General features: G+C 41.0%; 1 protein-coding gene across 1 annotated transcript in view; it reads left to right on the top strand.

Moving 5' to 3' along the window:
- LOC138964488 (uncharacterized) overlaps positions 1-18,940 on the top strand; it is a 20,669-nt gene extending 1,729 nt beyond the window's left edge. Inside the window, exons 2-8 of the mRNA XM_070336459.1 lie at positions 1,412-1,686; positions 2,227-2,296; positions 9,410-9,543; positions 10,094-10,212; positions 16,385-16,517; positions 17,281-17,377; positions 17,756-18,940. Coding sequence (XP_070192560.1) covers positions 1,412-1,686; positions 2,227-2,296; positions 9,410-9,543; positions 10,094-10,212; positions 16,385-16,517; positions 17,281-17,377; positions 17,756-17,829 — 902 coding nt within the window. The 3' untranslated portion in view covers positions 17,830-18,940. The remainder of the gene's footprint in view (positions 1-1,411; positions 1,687-2,226; positions 2,297-9,409; positions 9,544-10,093; positions 10,213-16,384; positions 16,518-17,280; positions 17,378-17,755) is intronic.
- Positions 18,941-20,363: the final 1,423 nt, after the last annotated feature.

The raw sequence follows: 20,363 nt of genomic DNA, 5'->3' as shown, positions 1-20,363 counted from the left end.
ATATCACATCTATATGTTTTTGGAATCAGGAACCGACAAGGAATAAGATGAAATTGTTTTTAAATCGATTTCGGAAATTTAATTTTGATCATAATTTATATATTTTTAATTTTCAGAGCTTGTTTTTAATCCAAATATAACATATTTATATGTTTTTGGAATCAGGAAATGATGTAGAATAAGATGAACGTAAATTTGGATCGTTTTATATAAAACAAATTTATTACAATTTTCAGATTTTTAATGACCAAAGTCATTAATTAAATTTTAAGCCACCAAGCTGAAATGCAATACCAAAGTCCGGCCTTTGTCGAAGATTGCTTTACAAAAATTTCAATCAATTTGATTGAAAAATGAGGGTGTGACAGTGCCGCCTCAACTTTTACAAAAAGCCGGATATGACGTCATCAAAAGTATTTATCGAAAAAAACAAAACAACGTCCGGGGATATCATTCCCAGGAACTCTCATGAAAAATTTCATAAAGATCGGTCCAGTAGTTTACTCTGAATCGCTCTACACACACACACACACACACACACACACACAGACACACACACACACATACACCACATTATATGTATCGATCAAAATGAGATACCTTTACCCTACATATATCTAATACTTTATTACCACCCTAAAGTAGTTGACAATAAATAATTTCAAGTCAGTATCAGCAGCCGGACGTGACCTATATTTAGAATATAGGTCTATGGTATCAGCCTCTTTGGGGATGTTATTCCAGAGGCAGATCGCAGACGGAAAGAACCACGTTTTGTGGGAGTCGGTTCGGGACTGGGGAACCTGTAGTCTGGTGGTGTGCCCCCTGCAGATTGTATGCATCAATGTGCATGATCTGGCCTGTAAGGATGTAGAGCGTCAGACGTCTCGAGAGAGCGCCATCTGAACCCTTCTCACAAGCATGAAGGGCCAGTCAATACTTCCTTGTAGAAGGAAATAAAGTGTGTGTCCCGGATTTCTTCTTCTTCTTCTTCTTCTTTTTCTCGCAAGCACGAGTTGGCTTTTAAGTGTATGACCGTTTTCCCCTGCTATCCAAGCAGTCATACTCTCTTTTTGGTTGACAAGACAATCAAGATATGCAAGAAACCTAGCTTATAACCTAACCAACTCTTCCTATGAGGACCATAATTCTAAAATATATTGATGTCTTTGTTTGTTTTTGCTTTTCTGTTTCTCTTTGACTGAATTGTTATTAAGCAGGTAAAACGTTGATAATGTCCACATTATTTGCTTGTGTTGTTCTTGTTGGTAAAAAACAACAACAACAAAAACAACATTTAGTCAAAACTTGACCAAATGTAAAAACAAGATAAAAACAAACAAAAAAATAAAGAAAATAGATATTCAAGAAACGTTCACGAACTCTCCTTTTCTGTTTTTTGTTTTTTCAGGATCCTCTCGCAAGGACTGCGTTGGATTTTTCCTCGAGGGGGATCAAGTTGGTTTGGTGCGGCCGGAAATTGTGAAAAAGTTGAAAAAGTTTCCTGATGTCTTTGATATCGTTGAAAAAGGCGGAGGTCGAAGACAGGCAAGTAGGTCAGTGGGGGTGCACGTGTCACCAAGTCTAACGACGCAGCGTGATCGCACCGAGGCTGTCAACTCTGCGCTAGAGAAGTTGCGAGACAAGCGCGAGTTGGTGGCACTGCAAATGTGGCAGGACGATAGGGTGAGCAAACCAATAGAATAAAATAGAGTAGAATAGAATAAGATAGAATAGAATATGCAATGCCAAAACCCAATACAATACAATATAATGCAATGCAATGCAATACAATACAATATGATACAATACAATACAATACCTATAATCATATCATACCAAACCATACCATACCATAAAATACAATGCAATGCAATTCAATCCAATACAATACAATATGATACAATACAATACAATACAATGCAATACAGTACACAATGGAACATCTCTGATAATTTGTTAAAAGTTGTTTAGATACATCAAATCATTTGTTTCCACACATCTGCATTATGATCACCTTCGGAAATTAGTTTTTAATTTTGAAAAATAAACAAACAAAATTAACCAATCTTGCAGTAGCTGTAAAGACGGTCCTTGATTAAGCCCGAAGTCGACATCGCGAAGACTTAGCGAAGCCTTTTTATCGAAAACTTAGTGTTAAAGATTAATGCGGCCAGTTTCGCGAAAGATGTGTTGTGATTGAGTTTCACTTGCATGTGTTTTCAGAACATACCAATTTACAAGAAGTTTTCCGCGGAAGGTGAAACCCTAATGAACCTCCAAAAGGCTGCTGCTCGTAAGTTTTGAAAGCAAGACTGATAAAACATAGAACAACACTTCACAACCCGGCAATTCAACAAAACTCAACATAACACAACACAACACCACACCACACCACACAACACCACACCAACACAACACCAACACCACCACCACACAACACAACACAACACCACACCACACCACACCAGGCACCACCACAGGCACAGGCACAACCACAGGCACAGGCACAGGCACAACCACAGGCACAAACACAGGCACAAACACAGGCACAAACACAGGCACAAACACAGGCACAGGCACAAACACAGGCACAAACACAGGCACAAACACAGGCACAGGCACAAACACAGGCACAGGCACAAACACAGGCAGAAACACAGGCACAGGCACAAACCACAGGCACAGGCACAAACCACAGGCACAGGCACAAACACAGGTACAGGCACAAACACAAGCACAGGCACAAGCACAGGTACAGGCACAAACACAGGCACAGGCACAAACACAGGCACAGGCACAAACACAGGCACAAACACAGGCACAGGCGCAGGCACAAACACAGGCACAGGCACAAACACAAGCACAGGCACAAACACAACACAACACAACACAACACAACACAACCCGACTAAAAAAAATACCATCACAGCACAGCACTAAACTACACACAAACATCTCAACCCAACACATCACAGCACTACATTGCACTTAACAACTCAACCCAACACATCACAGCACTACATTGCACTTAACAACTCAACCCAACACATCACAGCACTACATTGCACTTAACAACTCAACCCAACACATCACAGCACTACATTGCACTTAACAACTCAACCCAACACATCACAGCACTACATTGCACTTAACAACTCAACCCAACTCAGCACAGCACAACATGCAATACATACCCCCCAACAAAAACAGAAAACAAGTCGCGTAAGGCGAAAATACAACATTTAGTCAAGCTCAGTCGAACTCACAGAATGAAACTGAACGCATTGCATTTTTTCTGCAAGACCGTACACACGCCGTAGACGGTGGCTGCATGGGGAATTGCCTCCGCACTAACTTACACTGCTGAAGAGCAACACGCAGGGTGAGTTTCTGCACAAAATCGTCTCTGTTTTCTCCAAAATGACATATCATCACATTACTGGCGTTTGTACTTCGACCTAAGGTGTTATAGCATCCCATCATCGATTTTATTCTTTTCTTCGATGCATTTGTTAACGTTGAGCTTCGATTATTTATGCTTTCCTTGCAAAGTTTGCGTAAATTCTGACTTCCCACAGTTATTACGGAAAATCAAGGTTATCAATCAAACTGCAGTCTATTGGAATATCATTATTGTTTATTAGTTGACATGTGGTCCAAGTTGTGTAATCCAAAGTCACGCGGTTGGAGCGTAATTCTTGAATCTGTACCACGACTGATCGATTTTGCGGCTATTAACAGCTATTGTGTTTTCAGCGTAGCAATAGGGCCCGATATTTAGACGAGACAAGTATAATGCCGACGAGTCGAAGACGAGTCGCATTATACTTGTTCGAGTCTAAATATCGGACCCTATTGCTACGATGAAAACACAATAGCGTTTATATAGCTATTCTGACATTAAATTCTGTGTTAAAATCATGTTTTTGTCAGCAACAAGGACCAGAATGGTCCATGTCGTTGATTGCAGACGACGGTTCCCTTTCTGCATGGAGCCACGGAAATAACCGAACATTGAAAAACCCACGGACATGTATTACGGAGAAAGCTCAAGATAACCGGATGCTTAGCATTACGTCAATATCTTAGGAATCATATGACGTTATGACGTATCATGCTTGCCTACGTAGATTGTATGTTCGAAAGTCTGACTTCTGTTGGGAATTCGCGTGGTGAAGACTGCGGTAAATCTGTAGATGATAAGAGAACAAGGATTGTCTCAGAAGAAACGACGAAATGTTTCAGACCGGTAACTTCATTTCAACATTGCACTACACAATGGACGTTCTATGTGACAGGAGAGTTTGCTGATTTTGTGTTAAACATTGGTGATTGGAGAGATCGTCTGCAAAAATCAGAGATAGGTCGCTTCAGATTGCAGCTTCTGGAAATTTGCAAGGTTTGCTGCCAGTTAAAGAACTGGATTTTACACGTAATGTATGTCATGTACAGTAAGCAACAACAAAAACACACACAAAGCAAATTGCATCGTCTGTCGACTAGCCACAGACACAAGCCTGGCGAGGTATGCGTGTACTTTATACACGTGGAAGAAACCGGAACCATGCGTCTTTGTTATTGCCGATATCGTTTGGATATCGGCAAAAATGGCCAACTTTCGTAGCGTTATGCTTTGATGATCGGAAAAGGGATGTGTGAGACCATCCAATCACAGCCCCCGAATCCCCCCACGTGAGATATATAGCTATTCTGATGGACACGTGGGGGGATTCGGGGGCTGTGATTGGATGGTCTCACACATCCCTTTTCCGATCATCAAAGCATAACGCTACGAAAGTTGGCCATTTTTGCCGATATCCAAACGATATCGGCAATAACAAAGACGCATGGTTCCGGTTTCTTCCACGTGTATAAAGTACACGCATACCTCGCCAGGTTTGTTTCTGTCACTCTGTGACTAGTCGACAGACGATGCCATTTGCTTTGTGTGTGTTTTTGTTGTTGCTTGCTGTACATGACATACATTACGTGTAAAATCCAGTTCTTTAACAGGCAACAAACCTTGCAAATTTCCAGAAGCTGCAATCTGAAGCGGCGACCTATCTCGGATTCTAGCAGACGATCTCTTCAATGTTTAACACAAAATCAGCAAACTCTCCTGTCGCATAGAACGTCCATTATATAGTGCATTGTTGAAATGAAGTTACCGGTCTGAAACATTTCGTCGTTTCTTCTGAGACAATCCTTGTTCTCTTATCATCTACAGATTTACCGCTGTCTTCACCACGCGAATTCCCAACAGAAGTCAGACTTTCGAACATACAATCTACGTAGGCAAGCATGATACGTCATGACGTCATATGATTCCTAACATATTGACGTAATGCTAAACATCCGGTTATCTCGAGTTTTCTCCGTAATACATGTCCGTGGGTTTTTCAATGTTCGGTTATTTCCGTGGCTTCATGCGGAAAGGGAACCGTCGTCTGCAATCATCAACGACATGGACCATTCTGGTTCTTGTCGCTGACAAAAACATGATTCTAACACAGAATTTAATGTCAGAATAGCTATATAAACGCAGGGGCGTCACACGCTATGAAAAAGTGGTGGGGCTATCAATTTTAATTAGGAAATACGATAGCACAATCTCGTGAAAAAGCAGCAGACACACCAAATCGGAACTTTCTGTCTCTATTGCAAAAGAAGAGCGTTATCGAGTTCTTTCCCTTTGAGGCTCTCTCTCTCTCTCTCTCTCTCTCTCTCTCTCTCTCTCTCTCTCTCTCTCTCTCTCTCTCTCTCTCTCTCTCTCCCTCTCTCTTTTTTGTCTTTTTATATTTAGTCAAGTTTTGACTAAATATTTTAACATCGAGGGGGAATCGAAACGAGGGTGTGGTGTATGTGTGTGTGTCTGTGCGTGTGTGTGTGTGTGTGTGTGTGTGTGTGTAGAGCGATTCAGACTAAACTACTGGACCGATCTTTATGAAATTTGACATGAGAGTTCCTGGGTATGAAATCCCCGAACGTTTTTTTCATTTTTTTGATAAATGTCTTTGATGACGTCATATCCGGCTTTTCGTGAAAGTTGAGGCGGCACTGTCACGCCCTCATTTTTCAACCAAATTGGTTGAAATTTTGGTCAAGTACTCTTCGACGAAGCCCGGGGTTCGGTATTGCATTTCAGCTTGGTGGCTTAAAAATTAATTAATGACTTTGGTCATTAAAAATCTGAAAATTGTAAAAAAAAATAAAAATTTATAAAACGATCCAAATTTACGTTTATCTTATTCTCCATCATTTGCTGATTCCAAAAACATATAAATATGTTATATTCGGATTAAAAACAAGCTCTGAAAATTAAATATATAAAAATTATTATCAAATTTTTTTTTTCCAAATCAATTTAAAAACACTTTCATCTTATTCCTTGTCGGTTCCTGATTCCAAAAATATATAGATATGATATGTTTGGATTAAAAACACGCTCAGAAAGTTAAAACGAAGAGAGGTACAGAAAAGCGTGCTATCCTTCTCAGCGCAACGAATACCCCGCTCTTCTTGTCAATTCCACGTGCACTGTCTTTGCCACGGGCGGTGGAGTGACGATGCTACGAGTATACGGTCTTGCTGCGTTGCGTTGCGTTCAGTTTCATTCTGTGAGTTCGACAGCTACTTGACTAAATATTGTATTTTCGCCTTACGCGACTTGTTTTTTTTAGGGGGGAAAAAGTGGTGGGGCTCTAGCCCCATGGCCCCACCTGGATAAGACGCCCCTGAAACGCTATTGTGTTTTCATCGTAGCAATAGGGTCCGATATTTAGACTCGAACAAGTATAATGCGACTCGTCTTCGACTCGTCGGCATTATACTTGTCTCGTCTAAATATCGGGCCCTATTGCTACGCTGAATGAAACACAATAGCTGTTAGTGCTGCCCACCTACGCAAAGGGTGGCTGCATGCCAATGCACTATTTGCGCAAATGATACTGTGAACAGCGCATCCAGTAATAACTAATATAGCTATTCTGATGAACACGTGGGGGAATTCGGGGGCTGTGATTGGATGGTCTCTTTCGATCATCAAAGCATAATGCTACGGAAGTCGGCCATTTTTCTCAATATCCAAAAGCATATTGTCAATAACAAAGATGCATGGTTCCGGGTTACCCACCTGTACCACACGATGTTTCACTGATCGACTAAACTACTGGGCCGATATTTATGAAATTTGACATGAGAGTTCCTGGGTATGATATCCCCGGATATTTTTTTCATTTTTTCGATAAATACCTTTGATGACGTCATATCCGGCTTTTTGTAAAAGTTGAGGCGGCACTGTCACACCCTCATTTTTCAATTAAATTGATTGAAATTTTGGCAAAGCAATCTTCGACGAAGGCCGGGGTTTGGTATTGCATTTCAGCTTGGTGGCTTAAAAACTAATGAGTGAGTTTGGTCATTAAAAATCGGAAACTTCTAATTAAAATTATTTTTTTATTAAACGATCCAAAAACAATTTCATCTTATTCTTCGTCATTTTCTGATTCCAAAAACATATACATATGTTATATTTGGATTAAAAACATGCTCTGAAAATTAAAAATATAAAAATTATGATCAAAATTAAATTTCCGAAATCGTTTTAAAAACTATTTCATCTTATTCCTTGTCGGTTCCTGGTTCCAAAAACATATAGATATGATATGTTTGGATTAAAAACACGCTCAGAAAGTTTAAACCAAGAGAGGTACAGTAAAGCACAGCGCAATCGCTACCGCGCCAAACAGGCTCGTCACTTTCACTGCCTTTTGCACTAGCGGCGTACTACGTTTAGTTTCATTCTGTGAGTTCCACAGCTTGACTAAATGTAGTAATTTCGCCTTACGCGACTTGTTAACTCTCTGAACGTGTTTTAATCCAAACATATCATATCTATATGTTTTTGGAATCAGGAACGGACAAGGAATACGATGAAAGTGCTTTTAAATCGATTTCGGAAATTTAATTTTGATCATAATTTTTATATTTTTAATTTTCAGAGCTTGTTTTTAATCCAAATATAACATATTTATATGTTTTTGGAATCAGAAAATGATGAAGAATAAGATGAACGTAATTTTGGATCGTTTTATAAAAAAAAAATTTTAATTAAAATTTTCTGATTTTTAAAGGCCAATTTAAAGTCATTAATTATTTTTTAAGCCTACAAGCTGAAATGCAATACCAAAGTCCGGCCTTTGTCAAAGATTGCTTGGCTAAAATTTCAATCAATTTTATTGAAAAATGAGGGTGTGACAGTGCCGCCTCAACTTTTACAAAAAGCCAGATATGACGTCATCAAAGACATTTATCGAAAAAATGAAAAAAACGTCCGGGGATATCATACCCAGGAACATTCATGTAAAATTTCATAAAGATCGGTCCAGTAGTTTACTCTGAATCGCTCGATCTACACACACACACACACACACACACACTGGCACACATACACCACGACCCTCGTCTCGATTCCCCCTCTATGTTAAAACATTTAGTCAAAACTTGACTAAATGTAAAAACCCAACACGTACAGCACGTACAACACTACACAACCCAACACAGCACAGAACAGCACAACACTATACACAACCCAACAAAGTCCAACACAGCACAACACAGATCAGAACAGCACTAGCACAACACAACCTAACTAAATCCAGCACAGCAGAACACTACAAAACCCAACACAGCACGTACAACTGACACTACAGAACCCAACACAGCACAGCACGTACAACACTACATGATTGTGACAACCCAACACGTACAGCACAGAACAGCACAACACAACCTAACTAAACCAAGCACAACACAACACTACAAAACCCAACACAGCACAGCACAGAACGGCAGCACAACACCATACACAACCCCGGCCGGCAACTCAACCCATCACAGCACACCACAACACTACATAAACACAACCCAACAAAATCCAACACAGCACAGCACAGGAAAGCACATCACAGAACAGCACAACACAAAACACAACCTAACAAACCCCAGGACAGAACAGCACAACACTACACAATCTAACGGCTCAACCCAACACAGCACAGCACAGCACTACATAAACACAACCCAACAAAATCCAACATAGCACAACACGGCTCAGCTAAACACAGCACAAAACAGCACAACACTATACACAACCTAACTCAACCCATCACAGCCCAGCACAGCACAGCACAGCACACAGCACAGCACAGCACACAGCACAGCACAGCACACAGCACAGCACAGCACAGCACAACGCAGGGCAGCAAGGTCACAGTTGGATTTGAGTTCAGGGCAAGAAGTGGAATACTGTACTTGTACATGTATGTTCTTTGACGTTTCTGAATGTAGAGCTTTGAAACTTGACTAGTTTATCCTTATCCATTGCAGTATGTTTATTTTGTGACAGCATTGTTTGGGATTGTGACTTATCGCGTACACCTCAACGGTTACACTTGCGACGACGAGGGGAATGTGAGTAAGATGTGGGTTGCAGTCAGGGCGAAAACCAAGGCCACCTACCCTGGCATGTACAGTAACATGGTGAGTATTACACAGCAATTTCTAAGTATGATATCCTTTCCTCACAGGCATATTGATCATCTGCATGTGACTTGTTCTCTTTGGTAAAATGGGGGTATATGTGATTATTGTCTTACTGAGATATGCCTCAGACATGGTTTAAATACATCTGGCCTATCGACAGAGGTTCTGATGATATCTGAGTAAAACAATGTTTTTTAAACACACGCACGCACGCACACACACACACACACACACACACACACACACACACACACACACACACACACACACACACACACACACACACACACACACACACACACATATATCCTGAGCGAACAAACATTTGCTTTTGAGGCAATTTTCAATGCAAGGCAGTCCTTGATTGTGCCCGAAGTCGACTTTGCAAAGGTTTCGCGAAGTATTTTTTAATCGAAAACTCTGTGCTGAAGCTCTGTGCAGCCAGCTTCGCGAAGAATACTTCGCGTAGTCGACTTCGCCCAGTTAAGTACAGGCTATAGACTTTGAAATGTTCCTGGGATTATGAAGCGCATTGTTCTATGCTCAGGTTGCGGGAGTGGTGCATGCGGAGCATGAGCCGTGGGAGAATATGAGGCTCCACTGTCAAGAACAGGCGTCCATTGATGAAGCCGTGCTGGACGGCCTCAGCCAAAACAGCATGGTCACGTGAGTTGTCGTGCTACATGAAAAGTGGGTCATGAAACCTGAAGTCTATGTTCTGTGACATTAAAAATAGGTTATCTTACCTGAAAATAAGTCTCTTACCTCTCACCCTCAAATGGGTCATGTTACCAGAGAAATAGGTCGTGCAACTTTACAAATGGGTCATGCTACCAGAGAAATAGGTTTTCCTACCTGCAAAATAGGTCTCTTACCTCTCACCCTCAAATGGGTCATGCTACCAGAGAAATAGTTGTGCAACTTTACAAATGGGTCATGCTTCCAGAGAAATAGGTCGTGCAACTTTACAAATGGGTCATGCTACCAGAGAAATAGGTTTTCCTACCTGAAAAATAGGTCGTGCTAACTGAAAAACTAAGACACCAACCGTCTTTTTACATTTAGTCAAGTTTTGACTAAATTTTTTAACATAGAGTGAGGAACTTCTAGACGAGGGTCGTGGTGTATGTGTGTGTGTGTGTGTGTGTGTGTGTGTGTGTGTGTGTGTGTGTGTGTGTGTGTGTGTATAGAGCGATTCAGAGTAAACTACTTGCCCGATCTTCATGAAACTTTACATGAGAATTTCTGGGAATGATATCCCCAGAGGTTTTTTTCATTTTTTCGATAAATGTTTTTGATGACGTCATATCCGGCTTTTTGTAAACGTTGAGGCGGCACGTCACACCCTCATTTTTCAATGATATATTATTTATTGAAAATTTGGCCAAGCAATCTTCGACGAAGGCCGGACTTAATAGATGAGACACTTCCGTCTCAACTCGGACGCTGCACTGAGTAAGAACGATCTCCAGCCGCACATACGCTGATACGGTACAGATATCTATGGAACGCCAGATACGCCATGTCCAAGCGGAATTCCTCGCGTAATTCCGCGCGGACTTTCGAGCTATTCTCGTCGTTGATTGGTCAGAAATTCCGCCCGGACTTTTAATGTCCTCGCGCAATTCCTCGAGGAATTCCTCGAGGAATTACGCGAGGAATTCCGTCCGGACTTTCGAGCTATTCTCTACTCACTAAAAACATGAAATGGGAATTTACCGGACACTCATATGTAATAGACCTTTTCGGTATCTGAGCAGCTCTCGCGAGACACGCTCTTTGTTATGCTTTGAACATCGCGAGAACTTCGAACCTTCGCTTGTGCAGCTCGCACGAGATCGCTGTACCGCATGCTTTGCTATGCTCTGAAGCTTGCGAGAGATTACGAGAGCTTGGAATACCGATAGGGTCTATTGCTTTGAAATCAAGGGCGATCACTCAAATTCTTCAAAACGCAGGATTACAAATAGCAATTGATGTTGCGCTGTTAATGGTGCAAGATGTGAATGCGATCATTGCCAAGACCCATGTATCATAGGTGCTAGAAGAAGACATTTTCTTACAGGCAGAATCTTAAATTAAACATTAAAATACAGATTTTAGACAGATCTGTACGCAATTTTGCTCGCTATAGTATGGGCATCTACTTCTTTAGATACGTACTGAAATCAGCAACTGTCCTGCTTCCTTTGCAGACATGAATTGAATTGAGTTGTTGTTGTTGTTGTTGTTGTTGTTGTTGTTGTTGTTGTTGTTGTTGTTGTTGTTGTTGTTGTTGTTGTCAGAGATGTACTGTTTTCTGGTTTATTTTTGGCTGGTATAGCATTTTATTCAAACATGTATATTTGTGTGTTAGTGACTTAGTCTCCGTGTGTGTGAATGAGTGTATGTGCGCCTTGAGTCGCCTGTTGGTGTGAGATATGTGCGCGTTACAAATATTCGTATTATTATTATTATTATTATTTGTCATTCGACGTACACGCCTTGTCAGACCTTTTTTTTACTTAAAAGAGCGTAAAGGAAGGACTGTTGTTATGTGTGCAGTGCGGCATCCTTTCAAAGTAGAACTGTAAAAAGAGGCGTTAAACGACACAAATGACTCATTTCATGCGCCATCCGTTACTCATCAGACTGCTAGATTTTTTGTCAAGACCAAGGTCACAAAGAACTACACTGTTCCGAGTATAATTGCTCGGGCGTCAGATAATACATTATACTGTTTCAAATTATATTTCTTCCTTTTTCCAAATCGGGGAGAGGCTGAGGTGGGGGATGAGGCAGGGTTTCAGATGTGCGTGTGTGTGTGTGTGTGTGCGATTCAGGGCCGGACTGGGCGAAGAGGAGGGGGGGGGGGGGGGGGGGGGGTTGCCAGTGGTGGCCAAAGGGGGATGTCCCCCCTGGCAGCAGGGGCGGATCAGTTCATTTTATGACTGTTTTTTTTCAAAAGTATATTGTGAAGATATGGGTGTGAAGGCGCGAAGCGCCGAGCCGACGGGGCGAAGCGCCTATCTTGCTAGGGGGGTCCGGGGGCATGCCCCCCCGGAAAATTTTGAAAAAAAGGATGCAAAATGGTGCAATCTGGTGCATTAAGTCTCAGGGCTTGGAAACATGAATACACGCATGCAGGAAAAAATAAAAAAAATGGGTAGCGCCGTATACTGTATGGCAGCTCGCTTTCCCCAGGGAGAAAGCAGCCCGAATTTCTGTGAGGTTACCCTCATGGACTATATAAAATCTTATCCTCCTTATCTTATCTTATCAATACCAGTTTCAGGCAGCAGATTTTGTCACTGATTAATACCCCAAAAATTGAAACTCAATGTAAAATAAAGAAATGCATACCTCATTCAATATTTTTATTTTTTGGCTGGGGGGGTCCGGAAACCCTAGAACCCACCCACCCCCCCCCCCCTCGTTGTGGGGGTCAGGGGGCGAAGCCCCCTGAGGCTGACGGGTAGGTCATATTCTGAGATAGGAAAATGGTCGCTCCTTGCATGAAACGGCATAAAATAAGCAATAATAATAAAAAAAATTAAATAAGTAAGGTACATGTTTAGGCTAGGGGGGGGGGGGGGGTTGCGCAACCCCCATAACCCCCCCGGTAGTCCGGCCCTGCGATTATGATACACGCTCACAGAAAAAAAGGATAGTGGACAAATCAAACCGAGTTTTGAACTCAAAGCCATGACGTTCCATACACAAGGCTTTGATAACGAACGGATAAGGGGCGTAACTCCTTAGTCATATTACAGTTGAAAATTCAAAGCGGGTCGGCTTCACTCAATTTCTTGGTAAGTCTCGTGCGTTTCGATTCATTCAAAGATGCAAAGATTTTCGTTGTTGATACAAAGGGACTTGACGCTCACTTTCTGCACGCTGAGAACGCCACTTCCTACAGTGACGCTGAGAACGTTCAAAAATACCATCAAAATATTAATTCTGCCCTACAGCGTTTTAGTTGGTCCATGATGGGTCCAACCATTTGTTTTCCTAATTTATGTCAAGCCTCTGATGCCAAGAAATTGAGTGAAGCCGACCCGCTTTGAATTTTCAACTGTAATATGACTAAGAAGTTACGCCCCTTATCCGTTCGTTATCAAAGCCTTGTGTAGGGAACGTCATGGCTTTGAGTTCAAAATGACCGATGCACAAACGGTCAGAATCTCTGTGTTCAGTCAGTCAAAACCCTTTATTTGAATCAAGGGAAACAACTCATGAGCACCTATCTGAAGTGTGTACTGTTTGCAAGAACCGCTTCCACGAAATAGCTGTGTTCACACTCACACACGCGCGCGCGCGGTTAATGTTGGTTTCTTTGATCCGACTATCTTCTATCCTTAGCGGATTATGACTTTATTCAGTTATTCTGCAGAAAAAACAGAACTGCTGGAGAAAAACTGTTTGTTTCTGCAGCATTTCTGCATAATGTCATCTTTCGCGAGAGCAACGTTTTTTGTGTGCAGTATAACAGTTTTACTGCAGTAAAATTGAAATCAAGAATGCTGCAGTAAAACGGTGATGTTGTTTTACTGGAGAAAAACTGTTTACACTTTTTCTTCAGCATTTTGGCATTATTCAGTTATTCTGCAGAAAAACAGAAATGCTGGAGAAAAACTGTCTTTTCTGCAGCATTTCTGCATAATGTCATCTTTCGCCGAAGCAACGGGGTTTTCTGGAGCAAAAATTTTACTGCAGTAAAATTGAAATCAAGAATGCTGCAGTAAAACGGTGCTGTTGTTTTACTGTAGAACACCTGTTTACACTTTTTCTGCAGCATTTTGTACTGGCTCATTATAATGTTGGAGCACGCGAGCCCCCCTTTGTCGAGAGATGGACTCATCCAGAATTACCAATAGTTACAAACTATTATACTATCCCAGGGGGTGACGAATACAAACGCTACTTTACAAGGTCGTTTGTTTTTCTCCAGAAAAACTGTCACAGACTATTCTGAAGAAAAAGTTAATCGCAATAATGCTGCAGAAAACCAAGTAAACATTATGCTTCAGAAAAACTGTTTTACTGCAGTAAAAAACGTTGCTTCGGCGAAAGATGACATTATGCAGAAATGCTGCAGAAAAGACAGTTTTTCTCCAGCATTTCGGTTTTTCTCCAGAATAACTGAATAATGTCATAATCCGCCAAGAGCCAGTACAAAATGCTGCAGAAAAAATGTAAACAGGTTTTCTGCACTAAAACAACAGCACCGTTTTACTGCAGCATTCTTGATTTCAATTTTACTGCAGTAAAATGTTTTGCTGCAGAAAAAAAACCGCTGCTTCGGCGAAAGATGACATTATGCAGAAATGTTGCAGAAAAGAACAGTTTTTCTCCAGCATTTGTCTTTTTTGCAGAATAACTGAATAAAGTCATAATCCGCTAAGCCTAAGGATACTCTTCCTATCCCACTGTTCTGATGTCTCTATCTAAAAGTCCGTGCAAAACGAGTGCCGAACGTTTGCGATGAAAGTCCGGGCGGAATTGCGCGAGGACATTTTAACCTCGATCCGATTCTATTCCGTTACAACTTTTTTAAATTTCTCGATCTAAAACTCCAGGCAGAAAGTGCCGAACCCATACGAACGTTCCCGATAAAAGTCCGGGCGGAATTACGCGAGGACATTTGAACCAATCAAAGACGAGTATAGCTCGAAAGTCCTCGCGGAATTCCTCTCGTAAAGTCCTCGAGGAATTTCGCGAGGACATAAAAAGTCCGGGCGGAATTTCTGACCAATCAACGACGAGAATAGCTCGAAATTCCGCGCGGAATTACGCGAGGAATTCCGCGGGGACATGGCGTATCTGGCGTTCCATAGATATCTGCTCTCTCCTAAGCCACTCCCCCCAGCCTGTATGTCTACACACTGACACCAATTAAACCTCCAACTGAGCTGTTAACCCGTGATTTGTAAAAAATTAATGTAAAAATATTTTACAAATTACGTCAAACCTAAAACCGCGATTTGTAAAAATGTAAAAAAATAAATTAAAAAAAAAAATCATTTCTCTATTCAGCCTATTGTCCCATTGCTGGGAAATTCGGATCGCTTCCTCCCAGTGGAAAGCTAGCAGCAACAGAGTCGCGCTACCCCAAAGTCAAGGGATCCATTAGATATGTTTTTCTTTCTTTTTTCATTTCTTTTTTGTCCTATATCGCTGGCGAATTTGGATCGCTTCCTCCCAGTGAAAAGCTAGCAGCAACAGAGTCGCGCTTGTGGTCCAAGTTGTGGAATGTGTCCAATTGCAAGTTGTGGAATGTGTCCAAGATGTGGAATGTGTCCAAGTTGTGGTATGTGTCCAAGATGTGGTATGTGTCCAAGTTGTGGTATGTGTCCAAGATGTGGAATGTGTCCAAGTTGTGGTAATGTGTCCAAGTTGCGGTATGTGTCCAAGTTGTGGTATGTGTCCAAGATGTGGTATGTGTCCAAGTTGTGGAATGTGTCCAAGATGTGGTAATGTGTCCAAGATGTGGTAATGTGTCCAAGTTGTGGTATGTGTCCAAGTTGTGGTATGTGTCCAAGATGTGGTATGTGTCCAAGTTGTGGTATATGTGTCCAAGATGTGGTATGTGTCCAAGACGTGGTAATGTGTCCAAGTTGTGGTATGTGTCCAAGTTGTGGAATGTGATGGGACAATAAAGAAATGAAAAAAAATCCTATAGATCCCTTGACTTTGGGGTAGCGCGACTCTGTTGCTTCTATAGCTGCTTAATCCCGAACTGGCGAAGAACAGCCCGTGTATTGTCTACTCAAATCCCAAAAATAACGAATAATAACCCGTGTATTGTCTACTAACATCCCAAAACTGACAAAAAAACCAACTACTGTGTGGTTTGCAGCTACTGTATGGAAGACGAGCGAGGCGTGATGCCAGGGTGTAGATTTATCTATGACATGGTGCTACCAGAGGACTTCCAGCCAGAGACCTTCGATGGAGAAAAGAAACACTTCAAACTTCTACCTATCGACAAGGTAAAATCTTTTCTTTCAGATGTATTTCAAATTTGGTTTTAGTGTGTGTGTGTGTGTGTGTGTGTGTGTGTGTGTGTGTGTATGTGTGTGTGCTTGTGTGCGTGCGTGTGTGTGTGTGCGTGTGTGTGTGTGTGTCAGTGTGTGTGTGTGTGTGTTTGTTTGCGCACCTCTGGCTGGCTGGCTGGCTGGCTGGCTGGCTGGCTGGCTGGCTGGTTGTGTGCGTCCGCGCACCCCCTTTGTGTTTCTAACGGGACTTTTTTTGTGCCATCATTAAAGTGCATTTTGCAATTAAAGGTCTTTGAAATCGAATGGAAAACGATTTTTAATTTTTTTCCAGAAGCGTTTTCATAGTTTGGAATGTAAATTCGATTGTATGTAAACAGAACAGTTGCTTCTATGACAACAAAAGTTGCTTGGATGACAGAAAAGTTGCTTCAATGACAAAAAGACTGTTGCTGTTGTTGCTTAAATGACAGAAAAGTTGTTGCTTTTATGACAGAACAGCCGTTGCTTCTTTGTCAGAAAAGTGTTTAATTTTATGACATAAAGTTGTTGCTTCCGTGACAGGAAAGTTACTTCTTTATGGCTGAAGAGTTGCCTTTATGACTAAACAGTTTTTTCCGTTTCAGAAAAGATGCATCTCTATGAGAGAACAGTTGCGTCTAGTTTGTTTTTGTTTTTAGTTTTTTTTCTTTTTATAGTTTTGTTAAGTAGCTGCTGCTCACTGGGCCCAAAAATTATCAGTTTTCATTTGTATTTTCAGGTTCGAGAACTGTTGATGCAGGATAAATTCAAACCCGACTGCGCTTTGGTCATCTTGGACTTCCTCACTCGAGTCGGACTTATTACAGTAGAAGCAGGTGTGTACATATATGAATGCATGTTATATTCAATAAGAAACGTTTGTTGGAGCAGCTGCAAAGACAGACAGAAGCATTTTGTGGATGCACTGAAAGACTTCAGTAATCTAGTAATTATTGAAAATTCATCAGCTTTTGCAGTTGAACTTTTGCAACATAACTGATGCATGTTGTTGCCGTTTCACTTGATATAACCATAGACCTCTAAATATAGGTCCCTGATATAACGGCCATTAATATATGCTTCACATTTCTTATTAGCTTCAATGCGAGATTTGTTTTTATTCATGTCTGTGTCTGTGTTAGCGCATGCTCACACAGTTTTATGTCTGTGTGTTGTACATAGGAAGATGAATGATTTATCTGTGTGCTTTCCAGATGACGACTACCTTCACATAATGGAAAAAATCCACGCTCCGTTATCGACTCTGTTTCCTTCCTTCTCTTCATAAGATGTCCCGAAGACTGCCTCTCGCTTTTGCCATACCAATTACCATATAACCACTTCTTTGAACGTGAAAGCGTACATAGTATTACAATCCCGGTGTAAGTCGCACCACAAACTTTCAAATTTCGAACTTAGAAATGTCAACAGGTAAATGTAACCGCATGCCTGAAGCACAAGAATCACATTTGGATGCCAGAAAAGCCAGTCAAACAGGATTGAGATTTTAGAGCTAGATTTAATTGCCCTATAAAAACTGCCATGGGAATGCTAAATAAGGTTCCCAAGAGCTTACCGGGTGACAACAGCAGCCAGACCACCACGAACAGCTACTGTTCTTCTCACAGGCGTGCTTGTCTCTCGACGTACTAGAAACGTCAGCCTACTATAAATAGCCCGCTTTTAATAATAATAATAAGAACATTTATATAGCGCTAAATCAAAAACTTTCGTTAAAAAGGCTTGCTCTAAGCGCTTGACATCTAAACTAAAACGTCATTCACACTCTTTACAATGATGTACAAGAACTTCATGTCACACTCTTTCATTCAGTATAGTAGCACCATTCACACAGTTGTTATTCTGTACAAGACAATAAGTTAGTCTAACATTTAGAATGTTCATAAGATGAAAACAAGAGAAAACCAGACTGATTAAAACAACTGCTTAGTGCTAACAAAGCATGAATCTTAATGATAACGTAATACATGTTTAACTGTTAAGACCATAAAAAAAAAAATAAAAAATAAAAAAATAAAAAAAATGCAGAGCAGCTGCCTGTCACAAAGGGGACTACTGCGTCACCCTGTAGTTACTGTCACATACACATTTCAGTTATCATTCACATTTTAAGCTTATTGGTCACCACTTTGGTTTTGGGCCGGGTCTGGTAGACACTGGACTTGTGATCCTCGTATCTTGTGGGGTTCGGATATTTGCCGGACATGGGTCAACTTTCTGTGCAGACCTAGAGCTTAAGTTAGACATTTAGACATTCTTTCTGTGTGTTATCAAGTTTTTGGATTTTTGTGTATGTATGTTCCAGTTTCACAGCCGTACACGTGACATGCTTGATATAAAAGTTTCTGTAATAAAATGTTCAGTCGTAATGTGAAAAAGTGTGTGTGTGTGTGTGTGTGTGTGTGTGTGTGTGTGTGTGTGTGTGTGTGTGTGTATGTGTGTGTGTGTAAGTGTGTGTCTGTGTATGTGTGTGTCTGTTTTGACTGATTGGACTTTAAGTTCTTTACTTTTACTTGTAACTGATCTGTATGATGACATACACACACACAACCTCACCACAGACACAACTTAACAGACATACAGATAGACACACAGGGAGGTAATAGACAAACACACACAAGCGGACGCACGCACGCGGCACGCACGTTCTTTGTCTATTTGATTTTCCTGCACTGTGACATGCTTTTTGGTCAGGCGGAATATTCTTTGCCTGGTTCAAGGTAGCAATTCTACTACTGACAATATCCGTTGCAATGCAGAAAGAACAAGTCGCCCAAAGCAATGTCAAAACATTTAAGTCAATCTGTCGTCCTAATAGTAATAGAAACCAGGCTGACCACACTGGACCCCCCCCCCCCCCCCCCTCCCCGGCGGCACTAGTATGTCCTAGGCTGGCCGAAACCATTTAAACGAGACAGCGCAGACTTTATCTCTCTCTCTCTCTCTCTCTCTCAAAAAAAAAAAAAAGAAAGCAGCAACAAAAATAAACCTAATTTGTTTAAATGTGTGACCATGTGTCCAATTAAAAAATGCAAGACATATATTTGTTATATATATATTATACGTTTGGATTCAGAAAGTAAAGAAGAATACAATGCAATCTCCTAACCCGATCAAAGATTTCTTTGTGACAAAGAAAAGAAAACACTCAATGAATCTGATTGACTGAAACTGAAATACGGTGGTCGCCACAGAATGGCTTCAACTTTTTTAACGGATGGAAAGGACTTGATCAAAAACATTTATATATATCAACAATTATTTGGAGGAAAAAAACCACATACAAAAACCAACAACATGGACAGTTTTATTTGGAAGAATTCACATGTAAAGTGTCAAACATTCTGTTCTGTAATTGCTGTATACACACATACACACCTTTGAATAATTATATACATGTACATCCTTGACTTATCTCGATTCTAAGTCTACCGCAGTACATTCAGTAATATAATAATTGACTGAATGTAAAATTGAACAGGCAAGACACACAGAAAGGCAAGTTCTTCGAGACTCAAACCTTCCTCAAAATCTGAATGGATACAGAAGAAGCCATGCAGTGAGAAGACGGCATGTATGGGAGGCTTCTTCTTCTTCTTCTTCTGCGTTCGATGTTGGTGGCCGTGCTAGATCCTCAGACCAGTGGCTGCCAGGAAGTCCGCAGTCCAGGACGACACCACATCGATCCAAGGATAATTGTACGGCCATATGTGACCCTCCACCACGAAATGAGTCGCATGTCACCTTTGCATGATTTTCATATTTTTACATTTTCCTAAAGAGTTGTTTATGCTCTATCCA

This window comes from Littorina saxatilis, linkage group LG4, assembly GCF_037325665.1.
Source record: "Littorina saxatilis isolate snail1 linkage group LG4, US_GU_Lsax_2.0, whole genome shotgun sequence".
Classification (NCBI taxonomy): Eukaryota; Metazoa; Mollusca; class Gastropoda; order Littorinimorpha; family Littorinidae; genus Littorina; species Littorina saxatilis.
Note: the sequence above shows the minus strand (reverse complement) of the source record. Positions and strands in the feature narration are given on the sequence as shown.